At 42.9% G+C, this 25604-nt stretch overlaps 1 protein-coding gene across 2 annotated transcripts in view; it reads left to right on the forward strand.

Moving 5' to 3' along the window:
• Positions 1–25604, forward strand: part of LOC119737048 (sperm flagellar protein 2-like) — a 51068-nt gene that overhangs the window by 16009 nt on the left and 9455 nt on the right. Inside the window, exons 12-32 of one of the 2 annotated variants that reach the window (XM_038211119.1) lie at positions 249–317; positions 849–985; positions 2184–2287; positions 2820–3073; positions 4452–4587; positions 6139–6280; positions 7205–7357; positions 8386–8467; positions 9337–9495; positions 11183–11200; positions 12854–13008; positions 14381–14647; positions 15697–15834; positions 17719–17999; positions 19287–19473; positions 21497–21544; positions 21770–21796; positions 23640–23898; positions 24377–24463; positions 24864–25002; positions 25158–25257. In XM_038211119.1, coding sequence (XP_038067047.1) covers positions 249–317; positions 849–985; positions 2184–2287; positions 2820–3073; positions 4452–4587; positions 6139–6280; positions 7205–7357; positions 8386–8467; positions 9337–9495; positions 11183–11200; positions 12854–13008; positions 14381–14647; positions 15697–15834; positions 17719–17999; positions 19287–19473; positions 21497–21544; positions 21770–21796; positions 23640–23898; positions 24377–24463; positions 24864–25002; positions 25158–25257 — 2942 coding nt within the window. The remainder of the gene's footprint in view (positions 1–248; positions 318–848; positions 986–2183; positions 2288–2819; positions 3074–4451; positions 4588–6138; positions 6281–7204; positions 7358–8385; positions 8468–9336; positions 9496–11182; positions 11201–12853; positions 13009–14380; positions 14648–15696; positions 15835–17718; positions 18000–19286; positions 19474–21496; positions 21545–21769; positions 21797–23639; positions 23899–24376; positions 24464–24863; positions 25003–25157; positions 25258–25604) is intronic. The other variant, XM_038211120.1, reaches the window with a different exon arrangement.

Here is a 25604-nt window from a genome sequence, read left to right on the forward strand (position 1 = left end):
CCACCGATTGACACCCATGCATACAACTGCAAGTTTCCATAATACTCCTTGTTGGGGAACAGAAAGTATGTTAAAGCCCTTTGCTGAAGGACAACCACTTTGTCCAATAGCAGGTTCAAAGCCTAAATTAGTAAGACTTTTTCCCTTGTGAATTTCCAGCAGCGCATTCATACAGGGCCATCTTGTGAAGAAGATAAGGTTTAAAAAAATTATCTAAGGATCAATATTAAAAAATTATTTGTTTTCAGTCAATGCGACCTCAGCCACACCTAATGCAGTGACACCCAACCCTGAAGCTAAAGACAGCAAGGAGAAAGGTGGGTCTCCTGTCTTTTGATAATACACTGAATGTAGAAACTATTCATTTACTTCCAAGAGTTGAATCTTCAGTTAATTTAGGTTATTTGTCTCACTGGTTTGGCACACAGGCAAAAAGATTAGGCTTTTTTTCTAAAATTGTTGTTTTTGTCCATTTCTTGGAAAACAGTCTCTACCAAATATGACTATCATTCTGAGTTTAACTTTTATTTCTTTTTCTTTCTTTTTTTGGTGTGGGGGGGAAGGGAGGGTTCGTTTTATTTTGTTATGGGTATTTTTTTTTGTACTTCCATTACTAACAATAAGGAGCGACATCTCCTACTCTCCTCGGTCTCCTGACGAGAGCAGGCTAGTCCAAACGTTGAGACCGAAACTTAGCTCACTCAGCCTCAGTGCAGATAACTGCGAGAAGTCCAACTTCCAACTTACTTAGCGAAAGTGTATAATAAGCAGGACAAGGTTTTTTTTTAGAACTAATCACGCAAATCCTAAAATCTTATATCATTACTATTAATTGTTGTATTTTGAAGTGGACGAAGAGAAGTCTGACATTGTCAAGGAGGCAGGGGAAGGGACAGACAAAGCCACAGAGGGGGAGAGTAGTGAGAGCAAGACAGTCAAGAAACCACCTAGTCCGACCAAGAAGAAAGGCTCAGCCAAACCGGAGGTAGGTGGTGGTTAGCACCTGACAAAAAAAAACACTAGTTTCCAGTGTTGTGGTACTTATGATGGTCACAAGTCCATCACAAGTCCATCACAAGTCCATCACAAGTCCATCACAAGTCCATCACAAGTCCATCACAAGTCAATCGCAAGTCAATCGCAAGTCCATCGCAAGTCCCTCACAAGTCCCTCACAAGTCCATCACAAATCCATCACAAGTCCATCACAAGTCCATCACAAGTCCATCACAAGTCCATCACAAGTCCTCCAGTCCCAAGTCAACTCACAAGCTATTCAAATTAATAGGTCTCTCTCAAAGGCGGCCATCTCTGTAGGAGAACTGCAATTGCGCACTTTACGCAATCAAACACGCATTGTGCAGTGTTGAAAATGTTGCTCGAAATGTGTTCGAAATACGACGCAGCCGATGTGCGTTATGAAAGTTGACACTCAAATTGCCGATGCACGTGGCTGGTCTGTAGGAAATGAGGTCATTTGAGAGAGACCTATTGTGACAAAGGCCAGAGTTGTAGTTAAGGGACTTGTGATGGATCACAGAAAGTCCATCAGAAGTCAATCACAAGTTAACCAGTCCCAAGTCATCTCACAAGCAACTCGAGTGAAACTGTGACAAAGGCATTCCTTTGTTATTTTTCATCCCTTGTTACTTGAAACTGGACTTGTGAATTGGACTTGTGATTTACTTGTGACCCATCACATGCACCTCAACTACAACATTGATTGTTTCAGTGTTTGTATCATCGCCACATGAATATGTTCGGGAAAAATAGCAGTTTGGTAGTTTTGTAATTTGTAGACCACTGGAGACTTAAAAACAATTGGAAAATGAACAAATAGTTGGAAACATGCACGGCTTCTTCATGGATACATCCTCATCATAAAAAACTTATGTCAAAGAAGATGATGTGAAATCATTTATGAAAATTAAACAAAAAACAATTAACCTATCGCGGTAGAATCGCGTCAACCCAGCTGGGAAAATATTGTCCAATTACATGATATACAAAGGGACCCGGAATGCGCAAAATCTGAGACAAATAAATCTTAACGTACAAAACTCCATAGGGTTGTCTAAGGGGCGTGGCTAACTTGCAAACGGCGATAGGTCAATTATGCAGCTCACTCGGCTAACTGACATCTTCATTTTCTAGTTTTTGTTTTCATTGTTGGTTCCATTACAGCCGACAGCTCGAGCCAAGTTGGGTAAGCTTGCATCCAAGTTCCTGCGCAAGGGTCAACCGGTCAAGGATGAGCTACTGATTGACATCATGGTTGAGGCTGTCAAGTAAGTTTATCCAGATTTGTAAAAAAAAAATCAAAGTGTGAGCAAGTATTGTAGTCAAGTCTCTCACAAGTCAATCATAAGTCTTCCATTCTCACGTCAAGTCATAAGCTATTCAGATTAACTGTGTATGAACTAACCCCTAACCTCATCTAGCTGTAGTCTCCTCAAGGAGCTGAGATGACATTTTGAGTGCTGTATCGGCCAGATGACCTACGAAAACGATGTAGTTTAAATTGGTTCCAAGTGGACGAGCGAACTTCGTAAATGCATTCGTTTTGGTTATTTGGTATTTTTTATTTCTTGTCTTGAAACCTCAAAAGCCCCATGGCACTGTAGCTGAGAGGATGATAAATAAATAGTCAGCTTAAGAAATTGAAGGGAAAACTCCTGATCTGGGAAAACTACTGAATCAGATAGGGACTGTATTAAACCTTTGGATGGAATTTGAATCGTGGCCACAGAGGTGAAATGTGAGTAAACCAACACTGCGTCAGCCTCACTCAACAATTTTTCCTCACCGTGTTTCCCCCAGACGGACCACCGAGGAGCACGGCTGGATCATGGACGGCTTCCCCTCCACCGTGGCCCAAGCCAAGCTCCTAGAGAAGGCCCTGAGCGGCTACGACGCCAACGCCAAGCCCTCCCGGTCCAAGCTGAGGCAGAGCCGGCTGGCCCTGGACCCCAACCCTCCCAAGGATCCACCCCCGCCGGTCAGTGGCATCGACCTGGTGCTGATGTTTGAGTCGCCCGACGAGCTGGTGCTCAAGAGAGCTGCCGGACGTACATGTAAGTAGAAACTTAGCCAATACCTAAACTTTGGGGAATGCCTTTTAAAAAGCCAACCTGATTCACAACAAACTCATAGACCAGCTAAGCAAAAAAAATGTTGCTTAACACATTTATTTGTTCATCAAAGTTCAACTGAAACTATGTGTCAAAGTGTTCATTAGGCAAAAAAAAAAAAATGGTCGGTCTCTGGTCAGCGTGCGCGTCGATTTTAATCATGCGCGTCAAACTTTTTTTTTTCAAAACTTTTGCGCCGTAGCTCCAACAGTGCCCTCTTTTGCCGCACCTCCTCAAATTTTTGTACCAAGGAGCACCAAGAAATGGGAAATTGCACCAAGGCAAATGATCGAAAGCACCAAGGCAAATTATGGAGGACACCAATGTCCATGAGGACACACACGAAAACAAAATAGTACCCCCCACCTTGTCTGTAATAATCCAAGCTTAAAAAAAAAAAAAGGAAAAAAAAAAATACTGCGTCACCGCATCAATTCCGGAACTTTGGTCTGACTAGAGACCGAGGATTTTTTGGAGGGGGGCCTTACCATAGTACATTTTGGCAGCTAACTTGTACTGTTTGTCAAACTTGCATGTTATGACATGGTTGCTCAGGGATTTGGCATTTGTCCATGTCCAAATTTTGAGACAAGCCAGATTGGTATTCTAACTGTGCATATGCACATCAAAGTTAAGGATAACACCCTAAGGATAACACACAGCAAACAAATTTACACAAGTCTGCTGAGGCAGTAGTAACCACATTTGCAAGCTGCAGTTTTGCACACAATCGAAAAAAGATATACAGGGCGTCTCAAAAAATGAAGTGGTCAATCCATAAGTACTAAAAATACTAGCACTTTCTGTTTGCGAAACTTAACTACAGAGTCTAAAGGTGTAGTAAATACTCTACACAATGGTCTTTATCCCATCTCACTTGGACACTCCAGTCTAGAGATACAGCTAATTGAATGAAAGGACTTGAATTCCAAGTTGGGCCACGTGGTCTCTTATAAAGGGCATTCACATACCAAGAAAGTGGAGATTTTCACAGACTTCACAAGCATTGCTAATTTTTTTCCAAAAAAAAACCAGATTTAGTTTTCTCAGAAAAAAATGTTGTTTGAATGCTACATTTTTTTGAGACACGCTGTACAGTTCACATAACAGGTTAGAGCATCGAATAAATTCCCAAAATGTTGGCAGGCCAAAATAAATTTGAATTTGTACTTCATTTGTAATTTCATTGATGACTAATGAATTTTCCAGGCATATGACAGGTTATCTATCCCAATTAGGAAACTATCGGACCTTTTATGTGCACACATTTGGTTGGAACATTAATATATCCTAGTAACATTTCATCCCTCCCTGTATTCAGATGCCAGTCAATCCAGTGAGCAGTACCAGCAGGAATTCAGGCCCCCACCGGAGGGGAGCTGCACCGGGGTAGGCAAGCAGGAGAAGGTATCGGCTGTCAAGGATGCAGCCCATGACCAGGAACAGATCCAACACAGGTCAGTCGACACCGCGCTAGTCCAATTGAGCATTACTGGTCCATTAGTGGTTGACTCTTGATCTTAAAGTATGCCTGTGCTCTAATAGCAATGTACAAATATCTCCTGGTAAATAATAGTAATAGTGCCTGTTCATAAATCGCATTTGTGGGCACGTGTGGTCTAATGTCAGAGCACAGGATTCATGATCGTGAGGTTGTGGGTTCAAGCCCGCCGTGGCCATGCGTGTTGTGCCCTTGAGTAAGGCGCTTTACCTCAATTACTCCTCTCAACCCAGGTGTTAAATGGGTACCGGCATTATTCAATGCTGGGAAGGTAACAGACTCGCTGTGGAGGTGTGGCGATCCCCCCACAGCAGCATAATGAGTCTGGCCCAATCGCTAATGAAAGAGAGATGGGCACTCCGTTCCTGTGAACACAGCTTCGTCCTCTCCCCCCCCCCCCCCCCCAAAAGCACATGTATCCATCAGTATTGGTGCTCAAGGCGCTACATCATTATTACCATGCTCATTGGGCCAATGAAACATTCCAAAGACAATCTCAACTCCCTGGGGAGTGAACAGCTTGATGCTGCCATTTTGGCGCAAAGCAGCTAAAGTCAATCACAATAACCATCTCTGCCCTCACAGGTACCCAATTTACTCCTGGGTGGGGAGAAACAATGAGTGACAAAGTACCTTGCCCAAGGGTACACGCGCCATAACCCCAGGCTGGACTCGAACCCACAACCTGCAGAATTGCCCGCAGGCCACAAATTCAATGCTCCGGACCACAAGGCCACGGCTCCCTGGTGTGCATGATAATATGGCGGGCTGGAACATGCATTGTGGCACTGAAGCGGCGCATCTTGCCTGCAGCTGCCGTAGTGTGCTACGCATAATGGATCCGTCTGGACCTAATTTGGTGATGTCACAATTAAGTGGCATTCGACCCACCCCTGTGCACCAATAACTCATCGCATTTTATTTTGAATTTTGATATGTGACCTGCCATATCATAATGAGGAATAACCCCCACTTTTGACTTTTCCAGTTACATACATCATGTTAAAGCGCAAGTCATTGGCTTTCAAGTGATACCGAATTGATTTCTGTAGCTTAATTTATTCCAAAGATATGCAGCAGAAACTTCAACAGTGTCCTGTCGAACATCGTCGACCTCATTTCGAGAAAAACTCCTTTGCAACAAAAGCTATGCATTGCGCCTCCAACGGCAGTGAAAAAAAACTTCAGTTTTTCAACTTTAAGGGGGTATTTTTTCATAACAAAAAATTATAGTGTGAATCTTGGACACCTTGGCTGCTCAAAAATACCAAAAATATAATAGCGATTTTGACAGGAATTTTCAGGTATACGCAACTTCAGGCGTCGATTACTCGAAACAAGGTTTTGGGGGACATTCCTCATTTTGCCATAGCAGGCTACATATAACAATAAAGATTGTGACATTGTAAAATTTTGTCTATTGGCCCCAGGCACTGCTACAAATTGCAACCTGTAAATTCCTCTCTGTTTAATTCTTCGTTGTGTTTCTGTGTTTACTCCTCACTAGACTGACGGGCTTCCAGGACGCCTGGAAGAAACTGGACAAGTGGTTCAGCAGCTTTGGCATCCTGCGCAAGGTGGACGTGGCCTCTGAGCAGCAGGAAGCCTACTGCCGTGTGGAAGACGTCATGATTGAGACAAAAGACAAGGTACAGTGATAAATTGTCTCAGACACTTGCTCTTCATCCTTGACTTTTTATTCAGGACCTTTGCGTGAATATTTATGTTCCCTCTTGATCACAATTTATGATACACTGTACTGAATTTTTGAACAAGGAATTTTCTGATAATGCAGATATGTGGCATGCTGTATAACAATATTTTTTTAAGCTTACTTTTTTCTATTAGGGTTGCCATTGCAGTGTTGTGTCCTTGGGCCAGCTACTTTAACCCAATTGCCTCTCTCCACCCAAGAGTATAAATGGGTGCCGGCATTAGCCGGGAGTAACTTGCGATGGACTGGTATCCCATCCAGGGGGGAATAGAAATATTCTCAGTTGTTTCATGCCAAGGAAACCGGAGATAAACACCAGCGTGATATTGGCTCATGACAGACTTTACTTAAATTGCCATCGCAAAAAGTATAGAAGAATGGAAAGAAGAAAGGAAAAGAAAGATCAAAGCGTGATAGACAGTTTTTGTTATGGATAAAAAATTGAATAATGCTCCTCCTCTTGAAAGAGAAGTATAGAAAGGAGGAGGCTGAAAATCATGTTCTACCGGTACAAATACAAGCAGGTATAAAAAGGGATGTGAAGTAAGAGGCCCTTCTGAGCACATCCAATGATCAAGTCCTTGAAAAGTCTGAGGAATTTTATCCTGTGTTAGACTTGGAGAGGCTCCAAGGAAGTTGCCAGACCCTGCCCATTCCAAAGCTTAAAAACAGTCCACTCTTTACACATTGACATACCAAGAACAAAGAAGCATTTCAAACGGAACAAACAGACAGTTTTTTTGTGAATCATGAAACTGCACTGTTTTACTCCACACTCACAAAAAAGCCATTGTTCAAACAAATCAACACACTACACAAAGTAATCTTTCTATTTTCATTTTTTTCCCTTGGTGTTCAGATTCAGAAAGCTAAAGAAGACGCAGAGAAGCAAGAGGAGGAGTTACTGAAAGCTGCCACTGAGGGCAGCACAGCGGGGCCCACGTCTGAGGTGCCGACGACCCAGCCCACTGAAGGCATGGACTCCACAGCAACACAGCGCGGCGATACTCAGGTATGAAAGGCAAACTCCAGACTGGTGTGACCACTTACTCACAATCCAAGGACAATTTCATGGCAGAGCATTCAATATTAGGTTTTGCCCTTCACCAACGTATTTTTATACTCAGTGTTGTCCTGAGTGGTTGTGAAAAAAATTCCTGAATCGGGTGGGACTCGAACCCACAACTTCCTGCTTACTAGTGCAGACGTCTTACCACTCGACCACCAAGCTTGCGGGGTCGGTTGGCTGGTTCAAATCTGATATAGCAACGGATGTCGCAGCCAAACAATTCATAAGAAGGAACTTGTGTCATATGTGATGTAAATTCAGTGTCGGGTTTTGCCCTTCACCGGCGATACATTTTTTTTCTAAACACTGTATGCTCAAGTGTTGTCGCAAGTGATTGTGAAAAATGAATTCAGAAACTACTTGGGTGGAACTCGAACCCAGATGTCTTAGTGCAGATGTCTTACCACTCGACCAATGAACTTGCCACGGTCGGCTAGCTGGTTCGAATCTGATAATTGTTAGGGCACAGCATAACAATGATCAAAAAAAGGTGTTCGAACCATAACCGAATATTTCTGCTACACTTGAGCATTGCATCACCCTTTTTAAAGTTACTGTAACATTCTCTGTTGGGCTTACTTCTTAAAATTTCTATTTAAAATAATAACGCTTGTTGCAGTAAGCAGAAATTTCTGTGTTCAAGGTGTTGCAGTGCCATGAACATGATGAAGTTGTCCCCAGACTTTTAAGACTTAATTTCAATTTCTGCATGTATGAACAATATCATACGGTGACTTTGTGCCTAAATATGTCCCATGAACTTATAACAACAATTATGAACCTTGGCTACTTCATGAAAGCTTACACACCAGAAAGGAATTTGCTCACAGCAGAGGAAACCTGCAATTGTCCAATCGTCATGATCAGATAACTTTGGGAGTCCAATTTCCATCCCTGGTTAACCATCAGATTATTCTTTCTGAATTTCTATCAAAATGTACTTACTCCTAGTGTTTCCGTTATTTTGATAGACTGGTGATGGTGTCATGTCTGAAGCAGGCAAGGAATCCACACCCGCAGTGGCACCAGGATCTCCCAAAGGATCCCGAGCTGGTAAATAATTCATCTTACTATTATTTCATGTGTTCATCCTGTCTGCATGGTAACTGTTTAGGGTGTCCAACAGCCTACGCAAGAGAGGCAACATTGCAACAAGCTTTTTTCTAAACCAGAATATGCATGATAATCTCTCTGACTGTTCACAATGGGACATATCAGCAGAATACACCTGCGGCCAAAAAAATAAAATAGTTGGTCTCTGGTCAGACCAGATTTCCGGAATTGATGCGGCAATGCGGTTTTTTGGGTTTTTTTTTCAAGCTTGGATTATACAGACAAGAGGGGTACTATTTTGCTTTTTTTGTCGTTTTGTACCTTGGTGCCCTCCATCATTTGGAGTCGAGCTGCCCACGAAAATTTGAGGCGGTGCGGCAATAGAGAGCGCTGTTGTCGCTACCGCGGAAAATTTGAAGAAAAAAAAAATTTGACGAGCATGATCAAAATCAATGCGCGCGCTTGACCAGAGACCAACTATTTTTGTTTTGACCTAAGTGTGGGAATGCAACCAAAACTAATGATGCATTTTATTTTGCTGAACATTTGCTTATAGAGAAATCTACTCTTAGGCTTTACATTTGTGTATACAGCACATGCCATGCAGGGGTTTGCAAAACAGCAACTACATGAAACTTTACAATGTGGATTTCATAGAGCACTATGGACATTTTCATTCAGAAATTGGATTTTTCGGAAAACCCTTTTTCCTCAATCAAAGTTGTTCTCCCAAATGAGGTATATTTCCCCTACAGAAGGCTCACCTTGGAAGCACACTGAAATTGCCACTTGAGGCCCCTCCGTTGGAAATTATCCCCCAAACGGGACTTTTGCATTTCAAGAATTGTCCCCATTTTGTTAATTTACAGGTTCAGCAAAGCGTAGCAGGTCACCAAAGGGTGGCTCCCCCAAACGGGGGAACTCCCCCAAACGGGAGAAGTCCCCAAAGAGTGGCAAGCGAGACAGAGAGAAGAAGAGAGAAGGGTCCCGATCGGGGAGTGCCAAGAGATCCCCATCTAGTGGCAAAGGTAAAATATGTCCTGCAGAAACCTCAGAAGACAAACTAGAATGTGGACTCTGTGTTGGGACAGTAAATAGCTTTTGTGACCACCAGTGTTGCAGTTTATAAAGGGGCCACGAGATGAATTTTTGTTAGGAACGTATTTTGTGCAACTTTCTACTCCTCTTAAATGGCCTCAAATTATTTGACATCCTTTTTGGTTAGGGAACCGTTGAAAGCGGTATCAATTGGTATTGAAAGCGGTATGAATTGGGTACCTGTGTTTTTTTGTGGTACAAGGATTAAGTCTAGCTGGCTATGATAATGAGCTCATTATATACAAGTCAGTGCACACAGGCAGTTTCATCACATGAATATTCATGAGGAGTGTGTGGTCTGCTGGCAGTCTGCTGAGGGATTTTCCTTCACAAAGGATGCAATTGCAGCAGCACTAATCCCTTAATTGCTCTCAAGCTAATCCCTGTCATGCATGCTGGGTTCTTTGAACAGGGGCTGGCCCATGCCTATAAGCCTTTTCGGAGTTCCAACTGCATGCATTCGTAACCTGTGACAACGCACATTGTTTGTCTCAAATGCCCTTGGACAGTACCCACAATGCACAAACAGCCTTTTTGTAAAGTCAGTGGCGCGATGATGTCAAAGGCCATTTGAGACAAACAATGCGCGTTGTCACAGGTTACGAATGCGCAGTTGGAACTCCGAAAAGGCTTATTCAACACTTCAAGGCATATTCAAACTTGAAATCTTTGACAAGCCTACTGGGCTTTTAATGAGCTCCACGCTCCATGTTTGACCTCATAAATATTCAGTTGTTCAGGCCTGACGGCTTTCCATTCATCAGGCAGGTTTGGGGTATGGAGTGCGGTACCACAAAGAATAATACCGGTACCCCAATGGATACCGCTCTCAGCCTGACTGAAACGCTCCCTTAATGTTAGGCCAAAAAAAAAAAGTCTCCGGTTTCTAGTATGCTTGCGCGTCGTCGTAGCCATCATGCGCGTCGGCAAAATGAAAAAGGTTTTTTTTTCAATGAATGATGATGTCTCAAAACCGCCAAACTCACTGGTTTGACTAGAATCCTGCTGCTGCACAATTTACTGGTTTTTAGATTGGGTTATGGTCGAGAATAAGCTTCATGTGGCCTCTCTGGACTCCCATATATTTGCACTAAGTTTAGTCGGGCACCATTTGCAGTCATCAGCCGACATTTGAAGCAAAAAAATCAGGTAAAAAAAAAAAGAAGACGCGTCGCCGCACCACTTTTTGGGCAAGCTCCATACCAGAAACCGGAGACTTTTTTGGGGGGGCCTTATTGAAAAGTGCACTTCTTTAACCGTTTAACATTTTACATGCTTTTCCTGACACCTGAGGGCGCTGTTGCTGTGATGTCATTTCAGGAAGACACTGTTCATTTTAAGGGTTTTCTGTTCAAATTGTGAACCCAAACATTTGTTCATTAGAAAAAATTGTGAGTAAAAAGTTTGCTCATATGGCTTGCTCATATTTGTAGACGTAAAATTCTGTATAAACAAAATAACAAAATGTTTCAAGTTGATGTTAAAATTGAAAATGTTATTTTCTATTGTCTTTAATTTTTTATTGAACTTTTTTTTGTTGATGCAGTTATTGAATGTTGTGTTATTTTCTGTTTTATTCATTATGATGTTACCTGTTTTCTCCTTGGAAATATCTAGGCAAGAGGGGCAAGTCAGGTTTGTTTTGTTATTTTATTGTTTTATCAAATTTTCAGTCCAAAATGTATAACCACTGGTGACGGTAGCACAACATTGAAGCTGTGTTTCCAATGCATGGGTTTGAACTAACATCAACACCAGAGTGTGGAGTGTACACTTATTTCTATAATCATAACAATGAGGTGCTTATATAGGGCTTCATACAAATGTACCCAAAGCGCTTCACAATTATTACCCCTGTTCATCAGGCCATTAGACCAGCTTTCCGCAGCAGCTTGAGATCAGCGCAATCTGGTCTCTACCCTCACAGGTACCCATTTATACTCCTGGCTGGAAGCGGATGATTGAAGTAAAGCCTCTTGCTCAAGAACACAAACACCATGCTCCCATCCAGGGTTCAAAGCTATATACTATCACACATACACACATGTTTGTTTATGGTGTAAATCAAGGATTTTCTTTTGTTCCTCTTCCCTTTTCCTTTGTTTGTACCCATTTTCGCAACAGCTCTCATTAGTTTTGTACAAGTTTCTAATCAAGGAGTCCTCAATTCGGTTTCTGTCCTCGATTCACCGATGATGTTGCACGTGTGTGTTCTCGATTTACACCATAAACAAACGCAAGTAAAGCTAGACACCCAAACCATTAGACTACGGCGCTCATACGATCATTCCACAAAGTTAAACCAGTACAGTAATGCAACATTAGAGCTTCAAGTCAGAAATTATAGGAGGATTCAAGACCATCTCACAGGAACTAAACTTATTCATAACATGCATCACTTGGGGCGTACCTTATTGGACAACCATTCATTCAACCATTCATTGGTGTCACACAGACTCGCTTGTATTGTTTTGGACTTTTTTGTGGACCTTTCGAATGAAGGAAAAATCTTGCAGTTTAAACAATGAAAGCTTATTCCTGATGCCTGAGTAAATATTTTTACCAGGAACCGCCTTTTTACGACAGACCTTCATATGTATTGAATTTCCATTTTGAAAAAACAATTTCCACTTTTTCACCAGGAAACCCCTTTTACATCTCAAAAGTGATAAATGTATTAACCCTCCTATGCAAACATATACATTCTGTGACAAGAAGTCCTTTCAGTCAAAATCAATCAAGTGACTGTTTTCAACAGTTGAGAATTCCCAGCCTACACAAAGCAGGATTGACTGGCTGGGAGTGTTTAATTAACTTGATACAGCTATGCTTTGACTCTTGGTGAGTGATAAGCCAGCTGTGCCCACAACTTGCCTGCTATGTCTGTTCATGGTCTGTTGACTGAGTTTGACTAGTCACAGTGCTTGCTTAACATGATTTGACGCTGGTGACTAGCCCGTATTAAAAGTATAGCAGGGGAAGCTCTAAGAAATTTTGACTGTCTGTGACTGTTTAAGTAGCAGGAGGGTCAACTGGGTGCATGCTGCTACAGTCCTTTGTTGCTTTTCATTTTTTTTTTTCCTGGCATCCTCACATTGGAATTTTTAATATTTATATTTCGCACTTTTCACGCACAAGTTTTGGAAAGTATCTCTGAAGTCTACAACCTTTGCATGAACTTGACAACTTAACTGTGTGCTGTGCTGTTTCCTAAAAAGTGGTTAATATTACAAAATCTCCACTTTGTTTAACTTAAGTTTAATTAATATTGTTTGTGTTTTTTAATAGGTTCACCTAAGCGAGGTAAATCTGGGCGTAAGTCACCCAAGAGGGAGCCAACGCCCGAACCTGAGCCAGAACCCGAGCCCCCGGTACCCACTGGGCCACCCCCACCCCAACCGGGCTCAGAAGACTGGGTGTATGTGGATGAACCCATTGATGAGGTAAGATCACATGAGCAGTTGTTTATTACGCCCATATCAGAGCCTGGCACCCAGTACCCACTGGGCCACCCCCACCTCAACCGGGCTCAGAAGACTGGGTGTATGTGGATGAACCTATTGATGAGGTAAGATCACATGAGCAGTTGTTTATTATGCCCATATCAGAGCCTGGCACCCAGTACCCACTGGGCCACCCCCACCTCAACCGGGCTCAGAAGACTGGGTGTATGTGGATGAACCCATTGATGAGGTAAGATCACATGAGCAGTTGTTTATTACGCCCATATCAGAGCCTGGCACCCAGTACCCACTGGGCCACCCCCACCCCAACCGGGCTCTGAAGACTGGGTGTACGTGGATGAACCCATTGACGAGGTAAGATCGCATGAGCAGTTGTTTATTACGCCCATATCAGAGCCTGGCACCTAGTACCCACTGGGCCACCCCCACCCCAACCGGGCTCTGAAGACTGGGTGTATGTGGATGAACCCATTGACGAGGTAAGATCGCATGAGCAGTTGTTTATTACACCCATATCAGAGCCCGGCACCCAGTACCCACTGGAACACCCCCACCCCAACCGGGCTCAGAAGACTCATGTGGATGAACCCATTGATGAGGTAAGATCTCATGAGCAGTTGTTTATTACACCCATATCAAAGCCTGGCACCCAGTACCCACTGGGCGACTCATACAATATATCTGGGCTCAACAAACTGGCTATATGTTGATGAACCCCTTGTTTAGATAAGATTATATGAGCGGATCAATTTATTACACCCATATATCAGAGCCTTAGCACCCAGTATCCACTGGGTGACTCTTACCCCAACTGGACTCACAGAACTGGGTATATGTTGATGAACCCATTGACGAGGTAAGGTTACAAGCAGGTCAATTTTAAAACCCACACCAGAACCTGAGTACCTGGTACCCATTGGGTAATCCTTATCCTATTGGGTGCAGAAATCTGGGCAGTCATTTTTGTATATTGCCATTTGATAGAACACTAGCAAGCTAAGTGATGGTTCATGCTTAGCATGAAAGCAACAACCCAAATTAGTGATGTCACTTCGCGCTGCAAATTTGCTGAAATTAACACATTTTTCAATTCTGGCAAATTTCCCTGCAAGTGGTTTTGATGTCGACTTTGCTTTGCATTGATATTCGCATGAAATGCAGACAAAAATCAAAAACATCAGATCAAAATTCAGAGAGATACTGTTTCCTCTAAAATTGTCTATATGCAGTAAATCATGAATGCTCAAAAAAACACAAAATGTCAATTTGAAAAGTAATTGATCACAACTGTCTGTCTGCTTGGTTATTTTTTTGCAAACGCAATCAATATTTTTTTCCATTTCATTGACAGGCTCTCGCTCTAGTCATCGCCCCCCACTGGGAGAACACCGAAGCCACCTACGTGGCCAGCGCCAAGCACGTCTTCCACAACATCCGCGATGAACGCGAGAACATCTACCACTACTTCTACAAGGTGCGACGAGACTTTGAGGATTACCTACGCCGGCCGGACGGCAAGCAGGAATTCCTGGCCGCCTGGCAGCAGGAGTACAACGAGATCGCCGAGGATATGAGGGATGACGACGAGACTAAGTCGGAACTTCACCAGAGGGTCCAGGTAATTTGTCTTAAATGAATCTTCCAGTGTTGTAGTCGAGTACTTTTATCCCGAGTACAAGGTACCGCTGAGTTCCAAGCTATCGAGTAATACTCGCATCTGAGTACTTAGACCTTAAGAGAACGAGTACAGGTACCCAAGTCCAAGTACTTGGACCTTTGAGTACTAGTTTTGTTGAAGCTGAGTCGGAATACCTGGACCTCCAAGTACAATGTGAGTATTTTAATGGAGGACTGAAGTGAAAACAGTAAAAAAAACTCAAATTTATGAGTTAACCTTCGATAAGTGCAAGCTTGCCTCTCGGACATGAGACTGAGCGATTGCAGTTCTCAAGTCGCGAGGCGCATGGGCCGGCCCTTCCAGAGAGCGCAACACAGAGGTAACTTATGCGGTGCGAGGTAACTTATATGCAATGCTGTGTATATGAGGTAAATTATATGCAAAAAGGTGAGTATGAGTTAAATTATATGCAATGCTGTGTATATGAGGTAATTTATATGCAACACAGTGTATATGAGGTAAATTATAGGCAACGCTGTGTATATGAGGTAAATTATAGGCAACGCTGTGTATATGAGGTAAATTATATGCAACGCTGTGTAGATGAGGTAAATTATTTGCAACGCTGTGTTTATGAGGTAAATTATATGCAATGCTGTGTATATGAGGTAAATTATATGCAATGCTGTGTATATGAGGTACATTATATGCAATGCTGTGTATATGAGGTAAATTATATATGCAACGCTGTGTATATGAGGTATGAGGTAATTTATATGCAACGCTGTGTATATGACGTAATTTATATTCAACACAGTGTATATGAAGTAAACAGTTTCTTTTTACATACTGGACACGTGGTCGTTCTAGACGAATGAAATTACAATATCAAAGCACATGACATAAGTCATTGCAAGTCCAATAACATGTCCATTGATAACAGGGGATTGAATAATGACAAAAGGTTGCCTTTGTCGTGGTTCAGTAATGGCAAAGTGGCATACTTGACAGTGACCCCTAGATATCTCTTTTTTTTTCTTGACGTGTAGGATCTGAAGGAGCAGCTGTGGGAGATGTCTGACAATCGCAAGGTGGACGCGGAGACAGAGCGCACCTCAGTCATGGAGGAAGGCTGGCTGGAGGACAGACTGGGCCTACTTACTAATCACTACCTCACCCTCATGCAGGTGAGTTACATCGAAAAAGCATACTGTTTGAAATGTCGAGTTAAGCCAACTGGTTCTTCTCTGAACCACACAACTCACTAAGGGATATCATTCACATGGTGTTACCGCAAACCTCCCATTCATTGACCTTAAAAATGAATCACTGGAAGTAGCATTTAGATACATGAGTCCATATCAGATTATCGTTAGTCATGAGTCTTGTGAACCCACTACCTCACTCAACTTTCATAGGATGTACACAAAACAGTGAAGGACAGTGTACCCATTAGTCAAACATTGTGTGTTACTATACCTCATACATATTCATGACCGAGAGCCAAACTTTCACTGGTCAATTCACCATCACGTGCCAGATGTTATTCTTGCTGTTTACCAAACGCGCGCGCGAGGATTCACGCACAGGCCAAATACGCATGCGTAGTAGACTGTCGCACGGGTTTCCCGTGCGACAGTCTACTACGCATGCGCTTTACAAAGCAATCGAGGAACTGTCGCATGGGTGTAGTACGCACGCGCGAACATCGCCCAAGAGAGATGCTTGGTTGCACGGTTCGCGTAAATTCATGAAATTATATAATTGCCGGACTGGACAAAATTTATGGACAATAAAGATGCAACTTTATTTACAACTGTAGTCACTGTATTGCAGACAAACCGAACTAGTGAAGTTAAGCAACAATATTCTTTTGGTGACCTGTACAAGTTTCTCCGAAAATTTTGTTTTAGGTGCATGATTAGATATTAAAAAAAATCGGCAACTGAATATGCATGAGGTATAGTAAAACTAATATAACATGGTTTATTTCGGGTGGACAGTCGATATTAGCTCCCCTCGGTATTGGAAGTTGACAAACTAGTTCCCTCGGCTTCGCCTCGGGAACTAGTTTGTCAATTTCCAATACCTCGGGGAGCGAATATCGACTGTCCACCCTCAAACCATGTTCTATTTGTATAATGAAACAGCTCTAGATCATAGAAGAAAAACGCAAATGAACATATTTGATAGTAAACTTTGCTGCGGTAGTACAAATAACTTAATTGGAACCCATTCTAGCAGACCATAGTTAGACTAGTCTAGTCTACTTTTCTGGACCAAACTACCATGTTTTTGGCATAGGTACCATGTGTTTTTTTATGGGGATTGTGGCCTAGTGGTTAGGGTTCGTGTCTCATTATCAGAGGGTCGGGGGTTTGAATCCAGTTGCTGGCCATATGTTGTGTCCTTGGGCAAGCCACTTCACCCCCACCGCCTCTTTCCACCCAGGATTATAAATGGGTACTAGCATTAACTGGGGAGTAACCTGCGATAGACTGGCATCCCATCCAGGGGGAGTAGAAAATTTCTCATTTGTTTCATGCCACTGAAACCGGAGATAAATGCTGGCCTGATGGGCCACATTGACTCGTGACAGACTTACTTTTTTTTTTTACTTTACAATGTTTTTTGCATAGCTGGTTACTGATAGCTGTGTGTATGATAACCTACGGCAGGGAGCAAGGATCGAGAGGTTTGGTGATGACATTCGACTAGAGATGTGATTGGACTTTAATCTAACATGTCATAAATCGTAAAAGTAGTTGACCAATGTTCCTCTATCAAACTTCCACAATATTGCAGTAGAATCGCGTCAATGCAGCTTGTGAAATATTGTTCAATTACATGATATACAAATAGACGCGGAATGCGCAAAATCTGAGACAAACAAAACTTAACGTACAAAATTCCATAGGATTGTCTAAGGGGCGTGGCTAACTCGCAAACTATGATAGGTCAATTGTCTTGAAGTTCCCTCACCTAACAGTAATTATGAGATTTTCACGAATAGTTGTGCCATTCTCCTGTACTGGTCCATTATATTCTCTTACTTCAAATCTTCCATCCAGTCTGAGGTAGACCGCTACCAAGACACCCTCCGCCTCCTGAAGGACTACTACCAAGGCATGGAAGGCAAGATCCCCGAGGAGTTCGACTCGGCATTCGTCCGCATCCCCCTCATCGATCTCTCCACAGCCGTAGAGAGGCCCAGTTCGGCCCCTGTCAGCGCCCAGGCTAGCGAGTCAGTCACACGGGCCGTCACGCCTACCACGCCCTCCGCTAAGGGGAAGAAGGGGAAGGAACCACCCCCCGAGGAGGCCAAGGATGAACTGGAGGAGGAGAAACCAAAGTATGTTGGACAAATGTTTTTGTCTGTTCACTAAAATAATTCCAGCATGTTTCCTTGGTTTCTACCAGAGTTCTACCTGAGTCCAACGCAAGCCACAAGTAAAATCACAAATCAATTAGAAGTAACATCACAAAGTCCAATTGCCAATTAACTGGGGATAAAAGATGCAAGAGAAACGCTGTTGCCGCATTTCATTTGAATAGCTTTTTGCTTGACTATTCAGACAAGATGACTAGTGATTGATTTGTGAAACACTCGTGATTGACTTGTGTGAACTTGACATCAACTGTGGGGAGTCAGGTTGAGGGGAGTCAGGTTGGCGTAGCGGTACTTTCCTCGCCTTCCACCACTATGACCCGGGTTCGAATCCCGCCTGGGTCAATATGTGGATTGGGTTTTCAGTCCCTACCTGATTCCGTGGGTTTTCCTCAGAATATTCCTCTGGGCTTTTCCTCCCAACTCTAAAACTTTAATTTCTTCTCATTGTCTTCTCTCTGCAGGTTTCTTCAGGCTTGCGAGCTACAGTGCTTAAGGCACTTTTGAGGAATCCTTGGTTTCATTACCAGAAAGAAATGAAATATTGTGGTGTGCGCTTGAGTAAACAAAAAAGTCACAAACTAATACTCGGGTGGATTTCGATCCCGCATGCTCCTGCTTACTTGTAGTAGATGGTGTAATTTACTAGAAGTAGTAGCAGAGTAGTATTATGCATTTATGGTAATGAAACCAAGGATTCCTCAAAAGCGCCCTAGGCACTGTAGCTCGCAAGCCTGAAGAAACCTGTAGAGAGAAGACAATGAGAAGAAGTTACAGTTTTAGAGGTGGGAGGAAAAGCCCAGAAGAATATTCTGGGGAAAACCCACGGAATCAGGCAGGGACTGAAAACTCAATCCACTTTTGGCCCAGGCGGGATTCGAACCCGGGTCACAGCGGTGGAAGGCGTGGAAAGTACCGCTACACCAACCTGACTCCCCAAGTAATAACTGAAGGAGTCTGGTTTCTAATCCTGCGAAGCATGTGACAACCACAAATCAAAATTTTGATGAAGTTTTGCCTCTGGATAATGTGACTTTTAGTATTTGGTTCTGCCTTTTATCTGTTGTCTGCTCTGTGTAATTTTCTGTAGCATTGCATTTCTGCGCAGTGAAGGTTTTTTTAGGAGTGAGTCGTGTTTCAAGCAAAACTGCAAAGAAAATCTGGGTTATGTAATCGTATGCTACCTTGTTTTTAGTGAAGAAAATACTTAGATAATGAAACTTTTTATTGGCTACTCTCTCTCTGTTGCAGGATTCCCCTAGTCCCTCGTCGTCCCACCTCCACCGAGGGTTTCTTCCCGAGTCAGACTCCCGCGGGCAAAGCCGAGAAGGGAAGCAAGAGCCGTGCTGGCAAGAAGGAGAAAGAGAAGCCAGCTCCCGTGACTAGCCTGGAAGAGACCCAGGAGAGCCCACTGCCGCCGACCGACGCAGACGAGAAGGTAAGACCAGGCCACCGAAATGTACTAAGCCCCCCAAAATATTGGCTTAGCAAACTACAATCCCAGCCAAAATGGTTGGGACACTTTCTTAGCCTCCCCTAGTCAATATTGTTCTCTCCAGCTGATGGAGCGCACACCACGCATTGAGAGACAACACTTAGCAGGGGCTGGGGAGGGGGGGTTGCGGGCCAGCGAGATTTGGCCAGGATTGTAGGTCACCAGTCAAAGCTATGGGCTCTGTGTACAAACAAGAGATGTAGATGTGTTCCATCGCTTGTTACCAATAGGTCTCTCAAATACGGCCATCTTGGTAGGAGAACTGCAACTGCGTATTTTACGCAATTATACACGCATTGAGCAGTGTTGAAAAAGTTCCAAACACGCACACTTGTTGCTCGAAATGTGTTGATATACAACGCGGCCGACACGTGTCATGCAAGTTGACGCTCAGAATGCCAATGCACTTGGCCGGTTTGTAGAAAATGACGTCATTTAAGAGAGACCTATAGCTACGCGCATCGTAAACCACAACGGGGAGCCAAGCTTTTGACCAGAGTTTGACTAGAGGCGTTCGAGCATTACTATTAGTGCGTAGGCAATAGTTATGTCACAAATTAACCATTATTTGACTAAAGCCTGGTTCTATAACGACGTTAAGCTTAGGCAGACTATGCAGACTGCGCAGACAGTATGCGAAGTTGAACCGGGTTCAACTTTGCCGATCGTCTGCGAGGTAGTTTGCCTCTGTCTGGGTTGTCGGCGACCCTTCCCAATGAAAAGTTTCCATATCTCTGCGTTGCAGTTTGGGTCCTGTTTGCGTTTTACTTGCGTTTCGTACATCAAAACTAGGCTTAAGAGTCCTTGCCCAAATTTGCTCAGAAATTGGCCTTTCTGTTCACTTTCGCACCAGTATGAACCGATATTCACACTTTTTTTTCCAGACTCACACGATGCAAAATTGTAGCACTTATCTGTTGACGTCTTGAGCCGTGTCCGCACTGGACTTTTTTTTGGAAGGTTTTACCGAGACGATGGTAAAATGAGAAATGGTCAAATGTGACCACTGTCCGCACTTGGACTTTCGACATGGGAAAATTTACCCTGACCGCGTGGGAGAAGTAACCGAGCTGTCACAGTGTCAGTATAATGACTCACCGTACACAGAAAACAAATTGGCGATCACATTTTCAGCCGCCGATACGCACAGTAATATTACACACGCCATTTGCATGCACAACATAATCGTTTACACGATATTATTTCATCTTGACACGCTAAATCTTGACGAAAAGGCCTATAATTCTGACGCATGTCTTCGAAGCCATGCCGCTGAACGATGTTCCGTGCGGCAGCAGTGCCATCAGTATTCGTTGGTTCCCATCGCATGCTTACAGAATCGAAGCTATGATGTGGGCCAGGAACCAGTGACTACGGCCTACGTACGGTACCGGACCATGATGTTCCGTGCATGACTACAGTAGCTTATCAGGGCAAATTTGGATCGTAGAAAATAACATACATCGGTGGAGAAAGAGAATTTCCGCAAATTAATTCTCAGAACGTGATCTCTCTTCTCTGTGTATGTATTTGTCCGTTGAAATATATATTTTAACGAGATTTTACCGCTCGGACTTGATGATACACCGCAGCGTGTTTCTACAAAATGTTCGGCCACTGCACGTGCAGGTTCGTGCGGTCCCTGTATGCATAACAGGGCGCTCGGGCCGGATGTACGCTTTCCTGAGCCGCTTTTACCAACTCGCACTGTCCGCACTGGACTTATCATCTCGGGAAAAGTGACCTGGTCAGTTTTCCTGGGCGCGTGGGAAGTTTTCCTGGGCAGCAGTTGGCCAGTAAAAGTAACCGCTGGACTCAGGTAAAGTAACCGAGAGGAAAACGTCCTAGGCTGTCCGCACTGGACTTAAAATGGGAAAAGTACCCATAGTCTCGGTTAGTTTGACCAAAAAAAGTCCAGTGCGGACAGGGCTATACTTATAAATCTATATTTTTCTATACTTTGCAGTTAATCTTTGATGCCTTCCAATTTGGGATGATGAAAATATCCGAGATGGTAAGTAACACTTAAATATTTGTCGTTTGTTTTCATGAACACAAGACACATCAAATTTATTTCAATTAATTAAACAGTTCCATTGTATATTTCAACTTCTGCTTAATACGGCATTTGTAAACTGACAGATTCATGTTAACTTGAGTTGTCAATTAATTCTTCACCCCCAAAAAAATTTAACAGTAACTCCAAAAAATGTTTCCTCCATTTTTGTTGCTAAATCAGTCGGAAGGTTTTTCCAGGGCTTGCATGGTAAGTGGGGAGCACCGCATCGGTTACTTCATCACTTCTTAGCACCGTGTGTCAGTTTTTCTTTTCATTGGAGTGGCACAAATCTAACAACAAAATTATGATAATGCACTGAGTGAAATCGAAATGGTTTCTGCCCCTCAAGCAAAGATATTAACCTAACTCCCTAGCATGATTTACTCGAAACCATACCCATCCTGGCAAATTCCAAAACCACATGGGAAACTGCACACACATATTTCTGATGTTGATTCTGGAGGTGTGCCAACCCAATGTAAAAGACTGTCAGTTTATAGGGGTACTGTACCCATCCTGACAGATTCCAACAAAACATGCTGTAGGGGTTTGATGGGTTGAGTTCTCAAACGGTTTAGGTTTAATGCTATAATTTAAGTAAAATCAACTTTTTTGTGGTGTATATGCTTGGTTTTTAATCCTAACCCTAACTGCACTGAATCCAACAAGATCCAATGTGCAGTTTCTGTCAGAACTTGTCGCACTTGGCTGTTGTGGGATATTGTTGGATTTAACAAGAGACATCTTTAAAAAGTCTGTATAGTGGATATTGATGGATCTATAGGCCTTTTCACACTGCCCAAAATCTCCATGTTGGACTTGGGTCGAACCATGAGATTTTTCGCAGCCATTTTCACCAAAAGGCTTCTATTCTTGTCCGATTCTCTACATGGTGAAAACTTGGCCCTGGTAGTGAGCCAAAAATTCATCCTGACCCGTGTCCAGGCCAGGGCTCAATGTCATAGAGCTGCTTAAGCAGAAAATTTGCTTAAGCACGAAAAAACATTGCTTAGTAAAATTAGGTTACCGGCCAAAACTCCATGTGATGTACATTGCTTGTGACTGGTATTTAGCTGTTGTTTACTTAGCATAACAATCACATGGAGTTTTGGCCGGTAACCTGATTTTATTAAGCAAGACGTTTTTGTGCTTAAGCAAATTTTGTGCTTAAGCAGCTCTATGAAATTGGCCCCAGGGCTCAATTTCATAGAGCTGCTTAAGCACAAAATTTGCTTAAGCACGAAAAAACATTGCTTAGTAAAATTAGGTTACCGGCCAAAACTCCATGTGATGTACATTGCTTGTGACTGGTATTTAGCTGTTGTTTACTTTAATAGCATAACAATCGCATGGAGTTTTGGCCGGTAACTTGATTTTATTATTAAGCAAGACGTTTTTGTGCTAAAGCAAATTTTGTAAAAGTGTGAATGGTGGGCACCAGGGTGCGACTTAAGCGGTAGCCCGCTAACCAAATGCTGGTCAAAACAGCAGCTAGTCAAACCACTCCTTAAGTAGCCCAGTTGGCGGGTCAAAAATTATTGGGCTATGGCAAAGATGAAAGGACAGGAAAAAAATTAATTTAAATTCAGAAAGCAAACCTGTATTTAATGTGTGTCTAATTTTATAAACTGTTTAGGACTAAATTATCAGATCTGTTTATTAAAAACACTGGCAAGATTTCCTCACGTACACGTTTTAGATGTATGTACATTGTTGTTTATGAGACACTCTATAAGCGAAAAACATGCGAGCTAGTGAAAATGCCCGCAGGCTAGTTAAGAGTCTGTTTCAGTAGCTGGGATGGCTAGTGAAACAAAATAAGTTAAGGTCGAACCCTGTGGGCACACGCGCTTTATCCAACACAGGTTGACCCACATTGGACCCATTAACTTTAAAATGGTTAGGCACAAAAATAGTTTGAAAAGGCCACATATTAAAGGGTTTGGGAAGCCCACAGTATAATACCAAAAGCCGGATCTTGATTTGAACATATATTCTACCAGAAGCCGGATCTTGATTTGAACATTTTTTGTTAACGTCACCAAACCAGACAGCGGCAGAGCTAGCAGCCCGCGATGCCGAGGACGAAGCCGAGAAGCTCCGCGAGGCCGAGAATTACAAGGAGAAAGAGAAAGGAGCCGCCAAGAAGCCCGGCAAGAAACGCAGCAAGAGCAAGTCCCCCTCGGGCAAACGGTCCCCGGCCGGCGGGAAGAAATCCCCCAGCGGCAAGAAGTCACCCGTGGGGAAGAAGTCGCCCAAGAAGGGAAAGAAGACGGCTACTCCAACGCCTCCGCCTACACCACCGCCGGGTAAGAAGCTGGAACTTTGTTTACAGAGTTCAGACCGGCTCACGCTTGATGTGAATGCAAATGTGAAGTGAATTTGACGGCATAAAACATTCACAGCAAAATTCTGCTAGAGTTAAAATGTGTTCGACCTATGCAAATCTGCTGTGCAAAAAAATAAACAGGATGTCACAAACTCCTGTTTGTATAAAACTGTAGCCCCTTGCACCGAGAAAGTTTTGAAGATACCGAAACATTAAGTGCTGGAAAGCCTTCAAAACAAAATCTAAATTTTTACTAACCTGTTACCATAATGCTGAACGTTTCGCTATCCGATTTTGGGTCTCAATTTAATGTTTAAATTGAGTTTCCTTCAGTGAATTAGTAAGTGAAAGGGATTTATCTTGTGGTTGTAGGACTAGACAAGTAAATGTACCTTTGATAGTGGTGTGATGACATGGAAGAAATGGGTTAAACAACTGCCTCTCTTTTTGCAAATTAGCAACTGAAGACACCCCGGAAGAGAGAGCTAAGAAGGAGTTGAGAGACAGGATGAAGCAAGAATACCTGGCAGCCATCTCACATGAAGGTCAGTACAAGATGCTCCCCAATAACACCCTCCTATCTCATCGGTGAATCGAGGACAGGTACAAAACAAATGAGAGCTGTTGCTAAAAAAGTACAAACAAAGGAAAAGGGAAGAGGAACAAAAGAAAAACCTTGATTTACACCATAAACAAACGTGCTAGTGTGCACTTACATATTGGCACTTATGGGGTACCGGGAACAAAGGGCAACAATAGGGACAATAGTACACTGCAAGTCTGTCTTTAGAAATTGAAGTGCCCCATAGCCCTAACGCTATGTGTTTTGAGATTTCTAAGGGGACAAACATGACAAAGGAGAACAAAAGAAGGGGATTAGGGTCGAACAAAAGTGGTACCCCATAAACCCCATATGCTAAGTGTGCGTGTGTGTGTCTATTGCAGAGGGTGGTTTGAAGATGCGCATGGAGCTGACCAAGACTCACGCCATCGCCGTCCTCCAAGAGCTGAAGGCTAAAGCAGAGGAGGTCTACAAGGACATGGATGACTGGCTGGGAGGCCGCTTCCAACAAGAGATGGACAGGTGAGTCAACTCCGGGGTTCCTGGATGGTCGGCCAAGATAAAACCTTCTCTTCCGGGGCTTAAGCACTATTCTCTGTGATTTTTGGCCCTGTCTTTTTCCGGAATGCAATGAGTAACTCATTGTTTAAGTCCTTGCATTTGTTATTTTTTTCCAGCATTGACACGCTGGCTGAGGTACTCGGAGAGAACATTGAGAAGAAAGAGAAGGTCCAACCAGAGCTAGTCTCCCTTCAAGATGACTTCATAGTCAACAAGGTAAACAGAAAATTGATAGTTTTGCCGCACTACACAAAGTGACTGATTATCTGTGGACTTTTGCGCACACAATACATGTGCGTCGCTCTTTGGTGCATTTGAAGAAAAAAAATGTGTGTCCTTGAAATAACCCTAAAAGCATACTCGGAGAGTGTTCTTTGGAATTTAATTAGTAAAAAAAAATGCACCAAAGATTTACAAACCATTGCCCACTGACTTTGGGGGGAATAAAGGTGCCAAATGCATCTACCAAAAAGTATCTGACCAAATTATTGTTAAAAAGCTTACTTGGTTTAAAGATCTTAATGATACTAGACTCCCTGTGAAATTATTCCTTCTGGCATGCT

This window comes from Patiria miniata, unplaced genomic scaffold (assembly GCF_015706575.1).
Source record: "Patiria miniata isolate m_02_andy unplaced genomic scaffold, ASM1570657v1 HiC_scaffold_3, whole genome shotgun sequence".
In the NCBI taxonomy this organism is placed as follows: domain Eukaryota; kingdom Metazoa; phylum Echinodermata; class Asteroidea; order Valvatida; family Asterinidae; genus Patiria; species Patiria miniata.